Source organism: Spinacia oleracea, chromosome 2 (genome assembly GCF_020520425.1).
Source record: "Spinacia oleracea cultivar Varoflay chromosome 2, BTI_SOV_V1, whole genome shotgun sequence".
NCBI classification, from domain to species: Eukaryota; Viridiplantae; Streptophyta; class Magnoliopsida; order Caryophyllales; family Amaranthaceae; genus Spinacia; species Spinacia oleracea.
Window position 1 is genome coordinate 105,329,594 of NC_079488.1, and position 19,113 is coordinate 105,348,706.

Consider the following 19,113-nt stretch of genomic DNA (forward strand, 5'->3'; position numbering starts at 1 on the left):
CCCTTAACGTGCGCCCAGCTCGAGAGAGAGGAGAGACCCAGCTAATGTAATCATAAAGACTTAATTAACTTTGGAAATAGCTCATAAGTTTTTATTATTGTGATTAGCTATTGTCAAAATAAAAAATAAAATAAATAAATAAATAAATGTTCATCTCAAACAACGCAAAACAATGTCATTTTAGATATGGGTACAGCCAACTTGTGTACAGCCAAAAATTTCTGCCCATACAATATCTAACCATCTCATAAAATATGCATCCCCCCTAAATTAGCAATTTCACGAGCTTACAAGTAGGAGAAGATGATCGACTTTGATCGAACTTAGCTTGTTTAATGTTCACACTGTGATTTTAAACTTGAATATAGGCACATATAGGTATTGCCTAATTATAAAGAAAGTGGATGATGCTGAGATGTCCAAGTCTATACGGAAATGAGTAGAAACAATAGATACCTTACCTTGTTCTACAGCTGCTCAATACGACTAGACTTGACGTACTGTGAGTTCAATGTGGCAATAATGACACATGACTTTACCAATTAATTAAGGGCACCATCCCTTAATCTCCGCCTTCTTCACTCACAATTAGATATGGCAACGGGTCCAAGACCCTACCCTGACCCTGTCAGACCCTACCCTAAAATTAGGGTATGAGTCTTAATTTTCTAGATCCTATAGGGTAAGGATAGGGTATGGATATATGATGTATCGAATAGGGTAGGGTAAGGGTCCAACTTTTTCAGACCCAGACCCTACCCATAGACCCTTAAGATCCATACCCTAGCCAGACCCTAAACTAAACCCGCTCAAATTTCATTAAAGAAATATAAAAATAACACAAAACCTTAAGGCAATCCACAAAATCACATTTACTCCTCTAACAACCATCCAACACTACCACTCACTAGTCAAAAAAACCTCTAACAATGACATTGTGTACTTGAGAACCTGAGATTTTTTTTATTCGTGACCTTAGTACATTCAATTGTAATATGTTTAAGGAAATACAAGGATGATTTGGGGCCCTAGGATTTATTTGTTTTAAAATGTCAAATTAATCGTTTGTCTTGTATTTTTTTTGTGCATTACATATGATTGGATATTAAAAAAAATTGAAAAAGTTATAGAAAAATAGGCAATACGGACCCGCCCCGGACCCTAGACCCTACCCATACCCTACTGGACCCATAGGGTCCGGGTAAAGGTCTTGTAATTCTAGACCCTATAGGGTAAGGGTAGGGTATGGGTATAGGTCAAAAATTAGGATCCGGGACTGGGTATTGCTAGACCCTACCCAGACCCTACCCATTGCCATTCCTACTCACAATCCACAACCTCATTATATTGACACCTCCCTCCATATTCTGTTTGGCACCTTCACGTAGAAACGTCAAAAATTGATCGACCCGAACACTCGACCTGAACCAATCGAATTCGTGCCTGATCATGACTCAAAATTTTGGTAAAACATATAACCCAAAATCCGACCTGTAACTGACCCGAAAAAACCGATACCCCAATGTTGTATGACACGAACCCGACACCCGTCGAAAGATGACTAATAATCGAACTGACCCGATCGAACAATGATCCGGACCTGATTCGATACCCGACCCGAAAATAACTTTTGCCAATTTTCACCACATAACCTGTTAGTGACTCGACCTGTGGAGTAAATATTTTACGCTTGAATATTTTGAGATTACCAAATCAGTTATTGACTCGACCTTAACCCGTGTCTGAGAGTGAAACCGACCTGAATTTCAACCGACTCAAACACTATCTGATCCGAACTTGACCCCAAACTCGAGATTAACTGTTACAAACCCGATTCAAACCCACTATATAAGACCCAAAATCGAAATTAAATCCAATCGGAATATGACTCGACCTGAACCCAACTTGTACCCGAAATGGGAAAAAATATCCGATATGACCCAACTGAAAACCAACCCGACCTGATCATGACCCGACCTAAACCCGACCCGATGACCTGTTTTGACATATATATATTCACGTATACACCCCGTTAAAGACTTCAAAAGCTCCGCACGTTAAATCCGCTTTCGAGTATAGGTGGCAAACGGAATATTTGGATCAGGGTCGATTCAAATGCTTAGATGACAAAATACAACCGGTTGTACACTTGTACATAGAAAATTCTTGGGATTTAAAATATTTTTCCAAAAAATACGACCCAAGTTAATGGATCTGGAGAGCTTTTCCATTGGTAATTGCTTCCACAATCCACATCACCCTTATTTTATTGCAGTGTTCGGATAACTGCCTCTTAACATGTTCCCATTTGTAGAACATGAATTTGGTCACCCCTTTAGGAGAAAGTCTTAAACAATAATCAGTAGCGTCCATTAGAATAATAATCACATAGTTAGGTACTCACAAAGTAGCGTCCATTAGAATAATAATTACATAGTTAGGTACTCACAAATCAACGTGATTACATTTTTATTTTGTTATTTAGTACCAGACAATATAGTTAGGTATTCACAAATCAACGTGGTTGTATTTTCATTTGGTACCAAACGATATAGTTTGGTACCAAATAACAATATACAACTACCAAACTATGTGATTATTTTCCTAGTAGACGCTATTGATTATTTAGTTATTCTTGTCCCTAACATCGTTATTAATTATTGTTATGTACTTGTGAAAAGATCAGGTCAAAGAACTAGAGGATATAAGTTGTTCTCAAGACTTTCTGAGGAAGAAGAAAAACCTGGCACCTCTTTGGCTACTCTACGGTGTCTCCACCTGGAAAGGCTAATGTGTAAACTAATCACTATAATAATTTGTTGCGATCCTGCCATTAACATTTGACACAGCTATTTCTCACATGCAATCTCTAATAATAAATTCTGAAGCGATTATACTAGTTCAAAGCACCATACTAGTTCAAAGTCTTTAGTCAGTATACAATCCCAAAGTAACAGCTAATTTTGGGTAAATAGATCCATGCGGGATTAAGACGCAATTTAGAAGGTGGACCATGGTGCATATAGAGTATGGTGCACCTTAAAAACATTAGTATATAATTAAAAGAATATCTGATTAAGTAAAAAGAACATCGACATATATTTTTTATTATTTTTAATAAATTGTGATTTTTTATAACAAAAAAGTAAAACATTATATTGCATGTTCTTTTGTCGTAGTGTCATGTTCTTTTGTTTATGCACATGTGTTCTTTTGGTGTGGCTCGCTCCAGGCAGATGAAATTCCTCCTCCCCCTGTTTAGTACTTCAGGTGCTTCTGTTGCGTATAATGTAAATCCCGCAATTTTTTATTAGTATAGCAGACAGAATATGGTGCACCATGGTCCATAGTCCACGGATTGGGATTAAGATCCAGTAAGCGGTGCGATTATTAAGGGACGGAGGGAGTATATATATATATACAACCAATTACCCGTAAGAAAAAAGTGACAACTTCTAATCATGAAATTTTATAATAAAGTATATAATTAATTACTCAATAGGAAGTCATAAGACATTTACAATATAGGTGGAAACTTGTAATCATGATTTTGTTTAACTTTATAATTGTGGCTAATAAATGACAATGATATTCAACATAAGTGGAATACAGGAACCCATGCCAAATTGCCAATGAAGCACCGAAAATGAGTTAACATTAGCATTACATGATAAAATAGAAGCACCGAAAAAGGTTTAAAAATGAATCAAATACAGGACCATGCCAATGATATTCAACATAAGTGGCTGGTAAATTACAACTCATTGACGAACGAGACTTGATTACACTATTACAGGTACAGACAGCGGTAACCAAGAACGCCATTGAAAACAGAAAGGCTTGTTGGTGATACCAAAGTATACATTACATGACTGCTAAAACTAGAAATGTCTAAGAATCCGGTTGTATTTTTTGATCCATAGTTTTGGTAACGAATTACCAGATATCTGTCAAACTCTGATCAAATGCCGTGGATGCGATTTCTGCGTCTGAGCATCTTATCTTGATCCAAATGAGCCTCAAGTATATGCCTGTTTATCAGTATTGACTCCCAACAAGAATTTCAAACAGAAGACTTGCCCCAGTATAGGAATTAGAGACACAGTATCGATCAGTCGTCATCTTCCAGATCATCTTGCTTTTTTTTGTGTGGATTGTTTGCTTGAGCTCTGTACATTTCTGCAACCTGAAAGAAACTTAGAAATAACCATCAGTACAAACACTTACCAAACGTGTTAAACTCACGTCAAATAAATCCTAGGAACACAAAAAAATGAACGATAAAGATCAACTACTTCACCTGAACAGATGATGTTGCGTCCTCTGGAGCTTTATCTTCTCTAAGACGAACCAAACGCGGAAACCGGAGTGAAATTCCCTGATAACAGACAACAAGGATGAGTATCAACACAACAAGAGGTGGTAGTAGAAATCAGTATTGGAGTATATAGTTAAACTGGAGCTTATAGACTGGCCAGGAAACTAAAACAAGTGGAAGTGATGCTAAGCATTTTACCTTCTTGACCAAAAGGATAGAAAGCAAGTACATACACACCTTGTTAGAATCTACTTCACCAACTGCAGCACGGTGAACAGGACTAATAGTTAAATCAGCTGCTTTGACCTCCCAAACCTGCGAACAACAAACTATGCTTTCGTTAACAACTAAAGGGGAGACTCTGCTAGTCTGGTGGGATCAAGAATTGGGAGGTTATCACAGACTATAAGTTCTTATGTAGGAAATTAATCTCTTACATTATTGCACTCAATCTTTTAATAGAAGACAAAAATAGCATTTGGCTAAACGGAACTACAGTTGAGGAAATGAATTGAAAGAGTAATGAGAAAAGAAAAAGTATGACATCCCATGTTCAGACAACTGACCAAAGCAACATTCAAAACCAAAAGGACTTAAAGGAGCACATGTCTACAAAGAGCATCCTTCACAGATTTGGAGAGCGCACACATACTTAGCAAACATAAAGGAGGCTCAATTAATAATGGATACGACAAATGTTTAGAAACTTACCTCAGAGGGCTCAAACCAGCAATCTGGTTTTAGGGTATTTCCATATCGAAAGTATGGCTGAACAGTGAACACATCAAAGTCATAAAATTAACACGTGAAGTTCCAAGAAACTCAGACTATTAAATTCCAAGATAAGGACATAGTAGGGAGAAAAAGGACGAAATGAGTACCTTTGGATCTGAAATCACTTTAGTTCGAAGACTGGAAGAACGTTCTTCAAGCACTGCATCAGAAAAACCAGTACCTGTGACAGAAGAATGTCCAGCATACACAAACATGAAGAGTGAAGACAACATGCATGTGATACACAAAGGGCACTAAGAGTAGGGACCAGTGAACATCAACACATTACCGATTTTACATATGCTCTGGAACTCTTCATTGTTACTGTCATAACAAGCAAGGAGAAAAGCACCATATACACCTGTAAATTTAATTTATATAAGATTTGCAAGGATTTTTAAAGAAGTAACAAATATGCAAAAACCATGTAAATTAGTCATTACAAGATAAATTCCTCCAGACATGAGAGTTAAAAAGTTAAAGCATGCAGAAACCAACAAACAAGCATGTAAAATTAGTTTACTTCTTTTATACTTGACATAGACTATTAATTAAATAAACAGGAGTTCTTAGTGGATTCATTTGGCTGAGACTCACACATAGGATAGATGTTCAGCAAAATGGGAAAATAGTTAACTAAATCCTGGAAGGAAAAAACATACAAGGCAGAGATATCTCAACATATATGGCAATGAGTAGAGCATGTAAATAAAATGTAAATGAAGTCACAACCTTTTCGTTTCCCATGACCATTGAATGCTCCAATTGGCACCAGATCCAGAGAGTCCCCAAAGCTGCCGAATGAAAACAACTATAAGGAGACTGCTGGGGGGGGGGGGGGGGAGAAAGAGAAAGGTGGTAAGAGAAGAAGAGAGGGGAGGGCGGGTCAATAGCTTTAGCTGCAAGCAGATTCACTAGCTAAATCACACACTCTCCATTTCATTAAGGCTTTATTTGCGAAGTACTAAAAAGTGGATAGCTAGACGCTGAAAACTCCTATGCTGATTAAAGTAAAAGTGTTTGAAAAATTAATTGTTGCGTTCGCGGAGTAAAATGACAAAAGGACATGTTCTTTTTATAAACATAACTTTCTAATTATTATTATAAGATAGATAAATTAGGCATTTAGTATATCTAGGAAATTTGTGAGGAACTGCCAGTTTTGCACTACCTGATATAATTTTTTTTTTCTTTTACAAAGTACCGGTTATGAACTTTCTTAGTTTTGGTAACACTACCAATTGACAAAATCCTTCCATTATTCTGTACATGGAGCACACTCCAACACCTTCTCCTATAATCTAAATTTTTCTTCCCATTAACCTTTGAAATCCATGGCTCTCATAAAGTTTGAGCAACTTCAAACACCAAAGCAACAAGAATAAAGAAATTGAAACTTAGATTTTCTGATTACCAAGGATAGTATTAGGTGATTGGCCTTAGATTTTGATCACTAGTCATTAATATCCGAACTCCCCACATCCCCATTAAACTTCCCATTTCTTACAAAAATGTTTGACCCTCAATAAACTTCCCATTTCTCATTTTGGGTGGGTCCACAAAATAAGATATTTGTTTTCATTTCTTAACCTCCCTCCCCCAATTTAGGTCACCACTTTTTCCACCTTCCATAGAAAACCATAGTCGCTGCCTTATATTTATTCAACTTTAAACAACAAAACCCCCCTACAATATCCCTCCTAAAACATGTGCCCATGAGATACAGGAAATTCAACAGGGACAAAGAGAAGAGAAGCATTTAATTTTTTTAATTTAAGGGGAAATTTACAATTTTTAGATTAGTGTTTTTAATTTGATATTTTTTTTTATAGATTTTATTAATCTATTTATTTTAAAATTTGGGAAAGTAAAAGGGAAAATCAAAATAAAATAACTTCCTTCCCATAAATCCCATTTGCCAGTGCAAACTGTAAATCCATCTAGACAACCTCAACAGCAACACTCCCAGGTCCAGGAAACCTTTCCTTTCTTCTTTCATTTGCTGGACTCCACAAAAATAATACCTCGCTACCTCCTACATCTTTGTTCCATTTTTTTTAATACATATGGGGAAAGGGAAAAGGGGAGGTCATTTGTTGAAATTTCGGCCAAGAATAGAAGAAGAAAACGGGAAGCCTGCTGCAAATTTCTAAGAGCTACCTGAACATTAATTTAGCAATTTTACCAAACACATTTAATGAGATAGACTGCCTCTTTGAAAGGGTCCACTTTAGCTCTAGGGTATAGCTTAAACAGGCTTGATAAGCACAACTAAAATCTACTTTAGCTAAGATCACTCTTTGTGGAATGCAGTCCCTGATCTGACCATTAAAAGGATGAAGACTGATGTGTGCTGGAGAGGCAGACCTTGATCTAAAAGTGGAGAGCTGAAGATTGTAAATGGTTTAATTCCCTGAGAAGTAATTTGCAATGTTCGTGTTGCTTTCTGGTTTGTTTTGCTTAGTGTGTTGTTCAGAAATTTGCTTCTAGTTTTGTAATTGGAGAGCTGGCTCCTTGATGTGTACGCTTTTTGGATCATTAATGTTAACGCTTACTTACCCACAAAAATATCTACTGTAACAGAAATAGTTCTAGTAAAAGAAATGAATAGGTGGCAAACCATCCAAAACCATATGTAATTCTGGAAGAAAGACAATGAGATTGTGGAATGGAGGATGGATACTGGATCCCAAAATGTCATGTACCTGTCCATGTAATCCTTTTTCAATTTAAGCCAGTTATTAGATCGCTTTGAAGGCTCGTAGGTAGCCTCTTTTTCTAACGTTTTGATAATCAATCCTTCACAACTGCAAAAGAGAAGAAAAGAGGTTAGACTAAAAAGAAGAGACAAATCATCCATACTGCTGTAGGCCAGGAACAAATACGAATAAAATCCAGAACTGCATCAAACTTCTATATTCACTTAAAAGTTTGAATATAAGAAACACAGCTTGAGTACCAAATGCAGCATGAACAAATGACAAAAAAAGAACATCTGAATATCCATTATATTCCATTAGGAGGCATCCCCAATTGATGAGTGGCTTGCCTTTGTTAGTTGGAACTTGGAAGGCGTGTTAGCAACAAGAAAATCATACCATGGACCAACTCTAGTGGGCTTAGAGGCAGAAACAGCTATAACAACATTACTCTAATGCTAACTATCAACTGTGAATAGACTGCAAAAGAAAAGTCCTCTACGGGAAGAGCCATGGCCAACGTCAAAAGAGAGCTCTATATCAGCATATGTATGTATATAAAGCCTATTTTAATGAAGCCAACACATAGATCGACTCTGAAATCTTCACATTTAAGAGCCGCATTTCGTCTTTCTTTTCTACAGAACATCTTTACAAAAGTTGCAGGAAGGAGATTACCTAGCATTGATAGCCGCATCAAGAAACTTCTGTATTTCTTCAAGATCATTAGACGTGAGTATTGTAGCAAACTGAAAATACCCAGAATCTTCTTCAAATGAATCGTAAAGATGCTGCAGCATTCCAAACAACAGGCCAGGGAAGATCAGAACAAGAATACATCAGAACAGAAAAACCAATTATTATTATTACTCACTAGTAACTCCTCAACCAAAAATAGAAACAGGTCATTTCAGTATATTTTCCCAATACTCCTATAATGAAACCCTGTGCAAATTTTACATTTCTACTGATCAGATACTCATACATTTAATATTCGTAAACTTCTCTTGGGAATATGTTTGTGGTTTTGTGCTCACGGGAAAGTGGTTAGAGACCCACCCCTCCAGAATCCCCCAATTCCCACCTGAACACACTTCCCCATGAGAAGAGAAAATCCAGTTTGACACGTCAACGTTCTTGGGAGCCTTTTAAGAGATTGTAACGGGAATTTTCTGATCTGACATTATCTTACATGATTTTCCCTGACCATCCTTTTCAAGTGAAGTCCTTTTGAAATTGAAGGCATGTATGTCTTGCACATCCAAATATTCACGTAGGTTGCAGACAGGAGGGCTTCTTGTTAGCTAGATTGCACCAAGAGGGTGTTTAGGAATATCAAGAACTACAAGCCAAAGAGTCCATTTATGGACATGTTTGATACTTTCAATTAGACCTGTTCAATGGGCCGGAGGCCCAATACAAGCCCGTATCCAGCCCATTTAAAAACGGGCTGAGCCCTTAAATTTATAAATGGACCGGGCTCTTAAAGGGTTTATTTTTAATGGGTTCTTAAGGGGCTGGACTCGGTACTCTTACAGGGTTATATGTATGAGCTTAATGGGTTAGGTTTCTTCACTCTCTCTCCTCACCTCAGTCATATTTCTACCTAACTCAACTCTTTCTCTAGATGAAGATGTAACAGAATGGGAGCAAATCAAAATGAAGATGTAACAGAAGTTAATCGCAAGTATTTCGATCGAGATGTTTGCCGTCTATTCTTATCTTGTCTTTGCCCTCAAGAGCTTTTCCAGTTAATGGTTCCAATCTATGTTACTCCGACTCTTCATTTTACTTCAAGTACCCGTGTCGGATCCTCGACACTTCGACATGGATACGGACACTCCGACACTTCATTTTCGACTTAAATGCTTGAAAATTTTCACAATTTAGCCGAGTCGGACACTTGGACACGTACCCATGTCCGACACTAGTACTCGAGTCCAAGTAACATAGGTTCCAATTTCCCCCAATTAAACCCTAATTTATCAATTTGAATGTTTTGTAACTCTGATATGCAAATGCATTAGCTCTCCAGCAGTTGAATTGTTTGATTTTGTTTAATGAGCTCTAGATATTCGTAATTTTGATTGTCATTGTGTTTCGACGGACATTAGCTTCATATGTGATTGCCTGAAGGGGGCCCACAGAGAAATTTCTGAATTTGTTCATCCCCTAAATCAACGGGAGGTGAACCTTTTAACAAGTTGGAGATTTTCATAAACCGAACCTGGTATTTGGAAGGTAAAAGAAAGAAAGAAAGTTAAGAAAGGGCCACATATAATCATATATTATCACTAAATACGTTATTGCGTGTTGAACTTTTCTTTAATTTTTTTAGTTTTTTTTTACTGCCAATACATATTTTAGCAAAGCCTCTTTACATTTACAAACTTTTAGGAAAGACGGTCTAACGGTTAGACCACTTTTATGCTCTGGAATCAATAGTTATGCACTTTAACTAATTAGTTAACCACTGAAATCAATTAGTTAAGTCTGAAATTCAATTAGTTAAGCAACGAAACCAATTAGTTATGCAACCGAACCAATTAGTTAAGCACTGAACCAATTAGTTAAACAATGAAACTGATTAGTTAAGCAATGAGATCAATTAGTTAAGACTTTATGAGTTTTAGTTAATAATAAGTTTGTTAAAAAATGATAACTATTCGACTCGTAAATTTAACTATTTGTCTTTATACCTTAACTATTTTGTGATTCAATTAGTTATGATTTTATTACTTTTAGTTATGTTTTACACTAGTTTAGTTAATACCAAAAAAAGGTGGTGTAACCGTTACCATCTAACACAAAAGTTTCTGTTTTAGGTTGCTTTGGTATGTTTACTTTGACTTCGGTCAGGCCCTGTTCAGCCCGTTTATATGTAAAGTCACTTGAAGAACATATAGGCCAAATAAAGCCCAGACCAGCCTGTTTAAATCCGGCCTAGCCCGACCCATCAAATATCTAGACAAATCCCGGTCTGGCCCGTGTATTCTCGACCCGGCCCTAACCCGGCCCATTGAACATGTCTACTTTCAATGTCTGTCTTCTATTTGAGGTGCTCCTAAGATTGGTCTTTGAGTTATAATATTTTAGTTTCAGGCACCTCAAGAGAAACGTTGAAGAAAAAGGTGAACAAAATGAGTAATTGCTAGTGAATTGATGATGGGTTATTCAAAATCCTATAAAATCAAATGTTGTTACTCAGATACGCTAAGTTTGATCCCTTTGAACAGGGGGACTTTTTTTTTTCTATGGACAGAAGTAAATAGGGAGATAATCTTAATTCTTCGGAAAATTTGTAAAATTTATAAAGCAAACATTTTCTAATTTGATTATCATAAAGATATTTAGTAACTTGCCACACATAATAACATAATTTAATAAAAGTCCTTGTAATTCAATGTAAACAAAGCATCAACACAGTAATAAAGAGCTGATGAAGAGGGAATAATGTACTGAAGACAAGAAGCATATCAGATTACCTTCCTACGAACATTAAGCTGTTCCTGAAGAAGTGGCTTTCCATTCAGATACAATATGTCGAAAGCAAAGACACAAACATCAACCTTTATGTCACTCTCTTTGACATTTTTGCGAGCTCGGGTGCTAAGTATCTAAAAACACCACGTATTTTGTATCAGAATAAAAATCAAACAGAACCAACAACTTAACAGAGGGAGACAAATCACAAAAAGATTGATGATAGCAATCATAAGCATCATCAACAATTATAACAAACGAGGCAGAGTACACAGAGCTAAAATATGCAGGTAGTTTGTTCGTAATTGTATATTCTTGGTCAGTTAGGAAATATGATGAAATGGCCAGATAAGGTTTTCTTTGGACTGGATATGAAGGTGAGAAAAAAAGAAAAAGTCCCCTGGAGATATAGGTTTTTCCATAGGTTATTATTCAACCTGCTTTTTCATTTTTAGCCTTGTGTAGCAAATTAGAAATCAGGTAGTGAAACACTACTAGGGCATAACTGAATTCAGTTGGAGGCTTTAAGGTTAAGAGAGCCCGAGTAGTAAATAATGAATGATAAACAATGGTCAGTGTAGAGATCCGCAATACAGAAGCTATTTTAAGTCCCATGTAATTAATTTATCTTCTGATGAAGGCTGCCATAGTGCCATACTAGAATAAATGCATAAAATTCATCCAAAAAATCAACTACCTGAAAAGGAAGAATCTTCTGCTTCTCACGATCATAAGCAACAATTTCACAATCTAAAATGAAAGAATTTACAGATGGCTTCTTGAACCTGAAACAGGACGGTATTGTACACAGTGACTGAAGGATGATTTAAGAGACAAAGGGCACAGTTTGGGATCAATACACTAACAACCAACATTTTATACATGTAAAAAAAGACTGAAGCAACTCTAGAAAAGTTATAATATACAAAATGCACATCACATGTCTGTAATTCATTATGGGAACTCCATATCACTATGGGAGGCTTGATAAAATGAGAAAGCATTTAAAAGAAAAACCATAATTGTCAATAAAATGAATTCGTTGCCATGAAGCCGTCAGAAAAAGGAACAGCAGCTTACAATCGTAACGTAAACAGAGCAACCTCAACAATGGTACATTCATACTTCATTCAACTTGGAATTCCTAGTAAAGGCAAAAAGCAAACTAAGCCCAAGAAGCTACACCAGGTAATTCCTAATAGATCATGGAAGTAAAAAAAACACAAGAAGATTTTTGTCATGAAATGATGCTACAACCACATAATTGCAATCATACACCAGGGCCAATCACAAAGAGATACTTTGCCAAAAAGTACCTAGAAAGTGCAGCAACGACATCAGGGAACTTCCCCGTGTTCCTTTCAGCATTTCGGCTGTATATCTCAACAGAACCATCTTCCATGAAATGGATCTGCATACAACAGGCAAATAAGTACAAAACATCTCTGCAGAGAACTAATCCTTTCAGACCCTTGGCACCGAAAAGGATGGCAACAACATAATATACCTAAAATAATCAGGGAAATGAGAAAAAGGTACACGGAAATTACTTGAGCACGTTCTCCATCGTACTTGTACTCGCAGGTAAACACCATATCTTGAAACTTATCTATAATTTCTGAAACTCCAGTTGCTGGTTTTGCTAACATAGGCCCTATAGGAACACCTGGTGTAAAGTTACAGGTCTTCGACAGATTCCACACACCATCATGGAGAAGGGCAGGGACTATTTTATCATAAACGGGAACCACAGAATATACTTCTTTGACAATCTTTCCAGCCTGATACAGACAAATTAGAAATCGTGAGCATAGATGAAAAGCACGCAAGACGTAACATAAATAAGTTGCAAAAACAAAGTCTACGAGACTTGTGCAAAAAATCATAATCTAGTTTCCAGTTTTGGTTTTGAAAGTCATATGGTTTAGATTGAATCATGAACTAAAAATTAATATATAGTAATCATGTTGATTTTGAAAACTGACAACAAAAAACTGGAAACTACTTTTTGTGGTTTTCATATTTTGGTTTTTAGTTTTGTAAAAAAACAAAAAACTATACCGAAAGGGGCCTAAGGTATTATAAAAGAAAATCATGTAGCTATATTCAAAACTATAACTGCTCATATCAACAAACACGCCAGGGTATGTCACAAATGTGAATTGAGCAGTCTAGACAAATTTCTCAAGAGAACAGAGATCAAGACAGGATTAAGGGAAAACAGGTTAGCTATGCTAAATTTTTATAATGGATATGATGCCAATTGAAATGTAAACTGTAAAGATGAACTTCAAGAAAATCACAAATTCATGAAAAGGGGAAAATAACGAGGGAGTAGAAAACCCATTTAATGCAACAGAAAATATGAAACTTATCAAAAGAATCTCTCTAGAACTACACATACTGGAAAAATGGCACAATAGTCTCAAACTCTCAACGTTGAGTTGTTACAAAATTCTCAATAGAACAGAGATCAAGACAAAGATTAAGGGAAAACAGGTTAGCTTTGCTCAATTTTTATAATGGATATGATGCCAATTGAAATGTAAACTGTGAATATGAACTTCAAGAAAATCACAAATTCATGAAAAGGGGAAAATAACGAGGGAGTAGAAACCCATTTAATGTGACAGAAAATATGAAACTTATCAAAAGAATCTCTCTAGAACTACACATACTGGAAAAATGGCACAATAGTCTCAAACTCTCAACGTTGAGTTGTTACCACTGTATTTTTCGTTTACGCTCCATCCCTCTAGATTTGATTATGCTATTTGAAAAAGCAAAAAGCATGTAGCTTTTACAAAATCAAATTCTACATTTACACTAAACAAAAAAGAAGTTTTAACAACATCACTTTTACAAATTTAATAAGTTATAAATGATTAAAAGCGTCTTCAAATATCACAAAAAGGTCAAAATGACATCAAAATCCAGACAAAGGGGACAGCCCTAAAAACAAACTCTTGTGTAGTTATGTTTGATAAGCAGAAGAAACTAATTTCAACACTATCCTTTTTAAATTGAAATAAAATAACTTTGGTATCCAGAGTTTCTGGCAGGCATTTATGAATCCATAAACAACGTCCCAAGCCTTCTCCAATTTCAATAATTTCTACCTCATAAAAGTCTCACTTAGTCTACAACTAGAACCTAATTAGTAAATTAAAAACTTAAAAGTATAGTTGTTTTAAGATTACTAGTTGAATTTTCGCAACCTATGAAAATTTTCAAACCAAATAAAAGGATGTTTAACATATTTCTCCTCCTTTTTCTTTAAGTTTCTTTTTGGGAAATGAGAATAGAGTGTCCTTGATCCAAAATTAAGAAGGCTGTGAAGATAAATCGAAAGGAGACAAACTTTTCTAGATGCGTGCAAAACTGTAAGCTCACAAGTTTAATAATCTTCTAACCACAGGACTTGCAAATATTTTACTTTTAGATGAGCTAAAAGAATCCATAACTGATGATGAGCTATGGAAAAGAATCCTTTGACTGGAGAAGCTTGATCTCAGCCACTACTTATCACAAACTTTTTATTGAAGCCTCGTGAGCTAATAATGAAGCCTTAAATCAACAGTGAAGCCTTCAATATTGACTATTCCTTGGTCAAACTTTAAAAGCTTTAAGAAGTGCACCAGAACTCAGTTATTAATATAAGTATCAGTAATTTTCCCATACAGGTTAAAGTTCAACTACCAGCCAGTAGGGAAACCTTCATCCCCTATCAAAATCATGCCATGGAAGCTCTTGAACGCGATAAATATACTCTTGGAAAGCTTACCAGAAGTATTCAAATTTCCATGTTTGTTCTCTGCACTTATTAAATCTCTCTCTTGGGCAGTTATTAGACTTGTAACTGAAGCTCCTACTCTCCTAATAATTGACCTTATTAGCAGAGTGAAATTGGAGACAGAATATAATAAGAAATAAAATCTATATGACAAAGACAAAGACAAAGCGGTCAAGCTAAGTCCAATTACAATAATTTAAAATTCGAGAAATACTCTCAGCCTCTCTGACGTATAAGATACGAATTTTTTTCTTAACAATGCCAAGATCTAGTCATACATATATACGTATTAATAGTTAAGCGGCAGTGTTTTCAGCTACTATGTGGAGCATGACCTTCGGACGGCAGCAACAGATGAACAGATCATCATACATTTTCTACACATCAGTAAAAAAAAAAAACTTGTTTCCAAACAGATAATAGCAGCTAATCATCTCAGTAGTCTCAGAGGGTAAACAAAGAATACAACAGCACAACAATAATCAACAAAATAGGAGGACAATCTTGATGCCGATCTACCATACGAAGTGCTGATATAAGATATCATCCAGACAACACTTACCTCCTCTAGTTGAATATCAGAAGGGGGCTTTGACTGCTCTTCAGAATACACAGCAGCTTGTCCCAGAGCAGTAAGGAGAGTTTTCTCTGCCAAACTAATCCGCAATTTTGCCTGTAAAATAAACATAATGATGTAAAAAGGAAACAAAATATTATAAAAACAAAATTCGCTTGTATCCAAACCAAACCTGAAGTAGCCGCATCAAATATACAGGTTCACAATCTTTGGCAGCCACAATAAGTGACATGATGTAATTTTTTTTCCTTTCTTGACTATCCTTTCCAGATGCCTGAAAAAACGACAAACAAAAGCAACATAAGATGACAGTAAAGGTGAGAGGGAAACATCATCAATGAACAAATACATATCCACTTTAATTCTAAACTTCTAATCAATTTCTTTGACTTGGTTTAACCATTTTTTCGTGAACAATGTCGAAAGTCAGAACAGCAAGGAAGAAAATTGAGGAAATTAGACAATGGAAAAACTATTGAAAGTTCATATTCCCTCTCAACCTATTATGCCAAGAAAAAGAGCATATAAAATGTAGCTAAAACATAAGGATTGAACACTACACCTGAGCAATGAGTTGGAATGTATTGAAAACTTTAGCAATAGTCAGCGGTGGAGGTTGAAACATCATACTTTGCTTAGAACGGAGTACTTTGGCGACATCACCAAGATCACCTAAATCCTGTTAATGCAACAGATAACAAGTACAGTCAGATGTTTTAACAACCAAGAACCGCCAATTTTACAATCTAAAACATCTTAAGAGAACTTTACCATACATTTTTCATGCATGCAATGTTAAATGTTGGTCGAAAAAACCTAGTCTTTTTAATCAAACTAACACACATTCATACATTGCAAGTCTACATACATACAACACCATACATTGCATCCATACATTGCAAGTCAACATTATCAAACATCCATACATTGCAAGTCAACATACATAAATACATGAAACAACAAATGCTAATTGAATTACATGTATAAACCAACAGATAATCAAATGCCATTACCCGATATGAAGTCTTAACAACTGCTTCAGAGGCTCCACACGACTCGGCAAGCGCCTTAATAAGCGAAGCATCACCAAGTCCGAGTTCCAACCCTTGATGGGCAGGTGCAATCTTGTTGGCCAACAAATAAACAACCTCCAAAAGATCATCAGGAGTCGTCGCCATCACAGTCCTCAGCACATTACAAGTAATATTAGTAATCACAATCCTACCCGATTCTCCTTTAATCAAATCAAACGCCCTGGCAAGAAAGAGAAATGGAACCTTATCACCATCCTCCCACCACGCCGCCGAATTAGGTTTAAAACTTGCCGGTTTTTCCTTCAAATTGGCAACAAATTTATCCACATTAACATCCACCTTAGATTTCTTAGCAAAAGGGTTTTTCAATTCACTCTTTTTGGTATCTAATTCTATCCCCGAATCAGATTTTAAGGGTTTCTCCACAGAAACCGAAGCGGGGTTAGGATCTTCCTTAGCTTTCTTGGTAACATGGCTTTTCAATTCACTCTTCTGGGTATCTGATTCTACACCCGAATCAGCTTCTAAGGGTTTCTCGACAGAAATCGAGGTGGGTTTAGGGTTTTCCGAAATTGGGGGAGATGGGTTTAAGGTTTTTCGTTTTCTTGGTGAAGACGAAGAATTGGCGTTGCTTTTGCTGGGGGTTTGGGATTTCTTCTTGGCAGTGGCATTTTGACGAGCGCCGGACATTAGTTTGTCAAAAGCGGAAGGTAGAGAAGACATGGCTCGAAGCTTTAAATTTGCAGGGAAATGGGAATTGTATGGGAGGAGAGAGAAAGAAGAGGAGAATCTGGCAGTGGCGTTGAGTGACAGAAGATTGAGGAAGCAAGAGAAAGAGGAAGAAGAAATGGTGAACATGCCACCACAGAGTCGCACAAATTTTGGTGGTGAAGTTGGGGGAAAATGGCGGGAACTATGGCGTAGAGCTATGAGCATGTGTATGGCGCATGAATGTATGAAATGTTCGTCCACAGACCAAAACACTGTAGTATGTAATGAATTTCTCTGTCTCCCTACCTCCGTCGTCCGTTCTGCCAAATTCTTCCCAACTTTGGATTTTTATACCATTTTATGTAAAATAAAATAAAATTACATGGGTATTTCATTTAATGTAAATTTCATTTATTAATAATATAGAAATGGAGCATGTTTAAAGGCCTGAACTCCCAATCTTACGTTTATTTAATGAAGTGTTTACCACTAAGCTATAACATGTTACTTCGTATATGTTATCATTGCAAAAAAAAAATACTAATAAATGTAATAAAAAAAATAATTGATTAATATGGAGTAACATTTTCAAATAATAATAATACTCCGTATATATGTTACTAATGTAGTAATCTGGGGCGTCGCCCGGGCCTAAACACTAGTTATTAGTTCATTTATGTTGTAGCTTGTATTCTTGTAACTAGATTAGATCCCGTGCACGCACGGATTTTGATATTTTTTTCACAAAGTATTTAACTGAATATCTCTCAAACTACTGTATAGTTATACCATTTTTAACATACTCGTTTAAATTTATTCATCTAATATGCATATTTAAAATGCTAATACGATAATTTGACTAAAATGTTGAGTAGATATGTTTTTCATTATTAATATAGCGATTTGACTAAAATATTACCAACTTAAATAATTATTATTAAGTCGTATCTATTATTGCCATAATTTATAAACTAAAATTGTTTCCATACATAAATAATTTATAAAAAAAGGTAGAGAATGAAAATAAAATAAAACAGATACACTTTTTTTGGGAAAGTGGTTTTTGACGGGAAAAAATCGCACCATGAATTGACACGTGTCATTCCTGGTGTCTCTTTTAGTATATAGTAATAGATAGATGCCAATATGCCACGAGGCCCATTAGTCACGACAGGCAAATTGTCGCTATAGGCGTAGATTTCTACAGCGGGGACAAAATCGTCATTTCGGGCGTTGTTAGTAATGTTAATTAGGTCACATTCCGTGGATTATGAGAAAAATAAATGGGGTTGACTTCTTAACTTATTCACTTCGTTATCTCGTTTTGATTTTGAAATTTGGTTTACTTCTTTAGTTTCTTCTCTCTCCTATTTCATTACTCCTATTTCATTACTTTGCATATCTACTTCTCTCTCCTCCTTCGTTATCTCGTTTTGATTTTGAAATTTGGTTTACTTTAATTTATTCTCCCCTATTTCATTACTTTGCATATCTACTTCTCTCTCCTCCTTCGTTCTCCTCTTTCTCTCTCATCGTTCTACATTTATTGTCCTGCAATTCATCAAAAAGATTTCTAATTTAATTAATTATGTTGATTTTGGTATAATGTAATTAATTTTGTTGAATTTATGTTTATTTTGGTATAAAAGTGTTTACGAGTCTAAATTACGAGTTTGCATGTGTTTTGAAACTTGTAAAATTAGATAAATTATGAGTTTTTGGTG

At 35.8% G+C, this 19,113-nt stretch overlaps 1 protein-coding gene across 2 annotated transcripts; it reads right to left on the reverse strand.

The window, feature by feature from the left end:
• Nucleotides 1–3,633: 3,633 nt before the first annotated feature.
• On the reverse strand, nucleotides 3,634–17,712 carry LOC110775314 (DNA ligase 1). 2 transcript variants are annotated; one of them, XM_021979924.2, is made up of 17 exons: nucleotides 16,658–17,711; nucleotides 16,207–16,323; nucleotides 15,817–15,918; nucleotides 15,630–15,740; nucleotides 12,825–13,055; nucleotides 12,591–12,685; nucleotides 11,972–12,059; nucleotides 11,277–11,408; nucleotides 8,470–8,582; nucleotides 7,798–7,899; nucleotides 5,825–5,886; nucleotides 5,382–5,453; nucleotides 5,200–5,273; nucleotides 5,030–5,086; nucleotides 4,556–4,633; nucleotides 4,301–4,378; nucleotides 3,634–4,186 (listed from the first exon to the last, which is right to left on the reverse strand). In XM_021979924.2, exons 1-17 carry the CDS (start codon nucleotides 17,612–17,614, stop codon nucleotides 4,112–4,114), a joined length of 2,544 nt encoding a protein of 847 aa, XP_021835616.1. In that variant the 5' UTR covers nucleotides 17,615–17,711; the 3' UTR covers nucleotides 3,634–4,111. The 2 variants fall into 2 exon arrangements, 1 of the variants encoding a protein (XP_021835616.1); XR_008928431.1 differs by lacking the exons at nucleotides 3,634–4,186; nucleotides 4,301–4,378; nucleotides 4,556–4,633; nucleotides 5,825–5,886 and having other exon boundaries at nucleotides 16,658–17,712.
• Nucleotides 17,713–19,113: the final 1,401 nt, after the last annotated feature.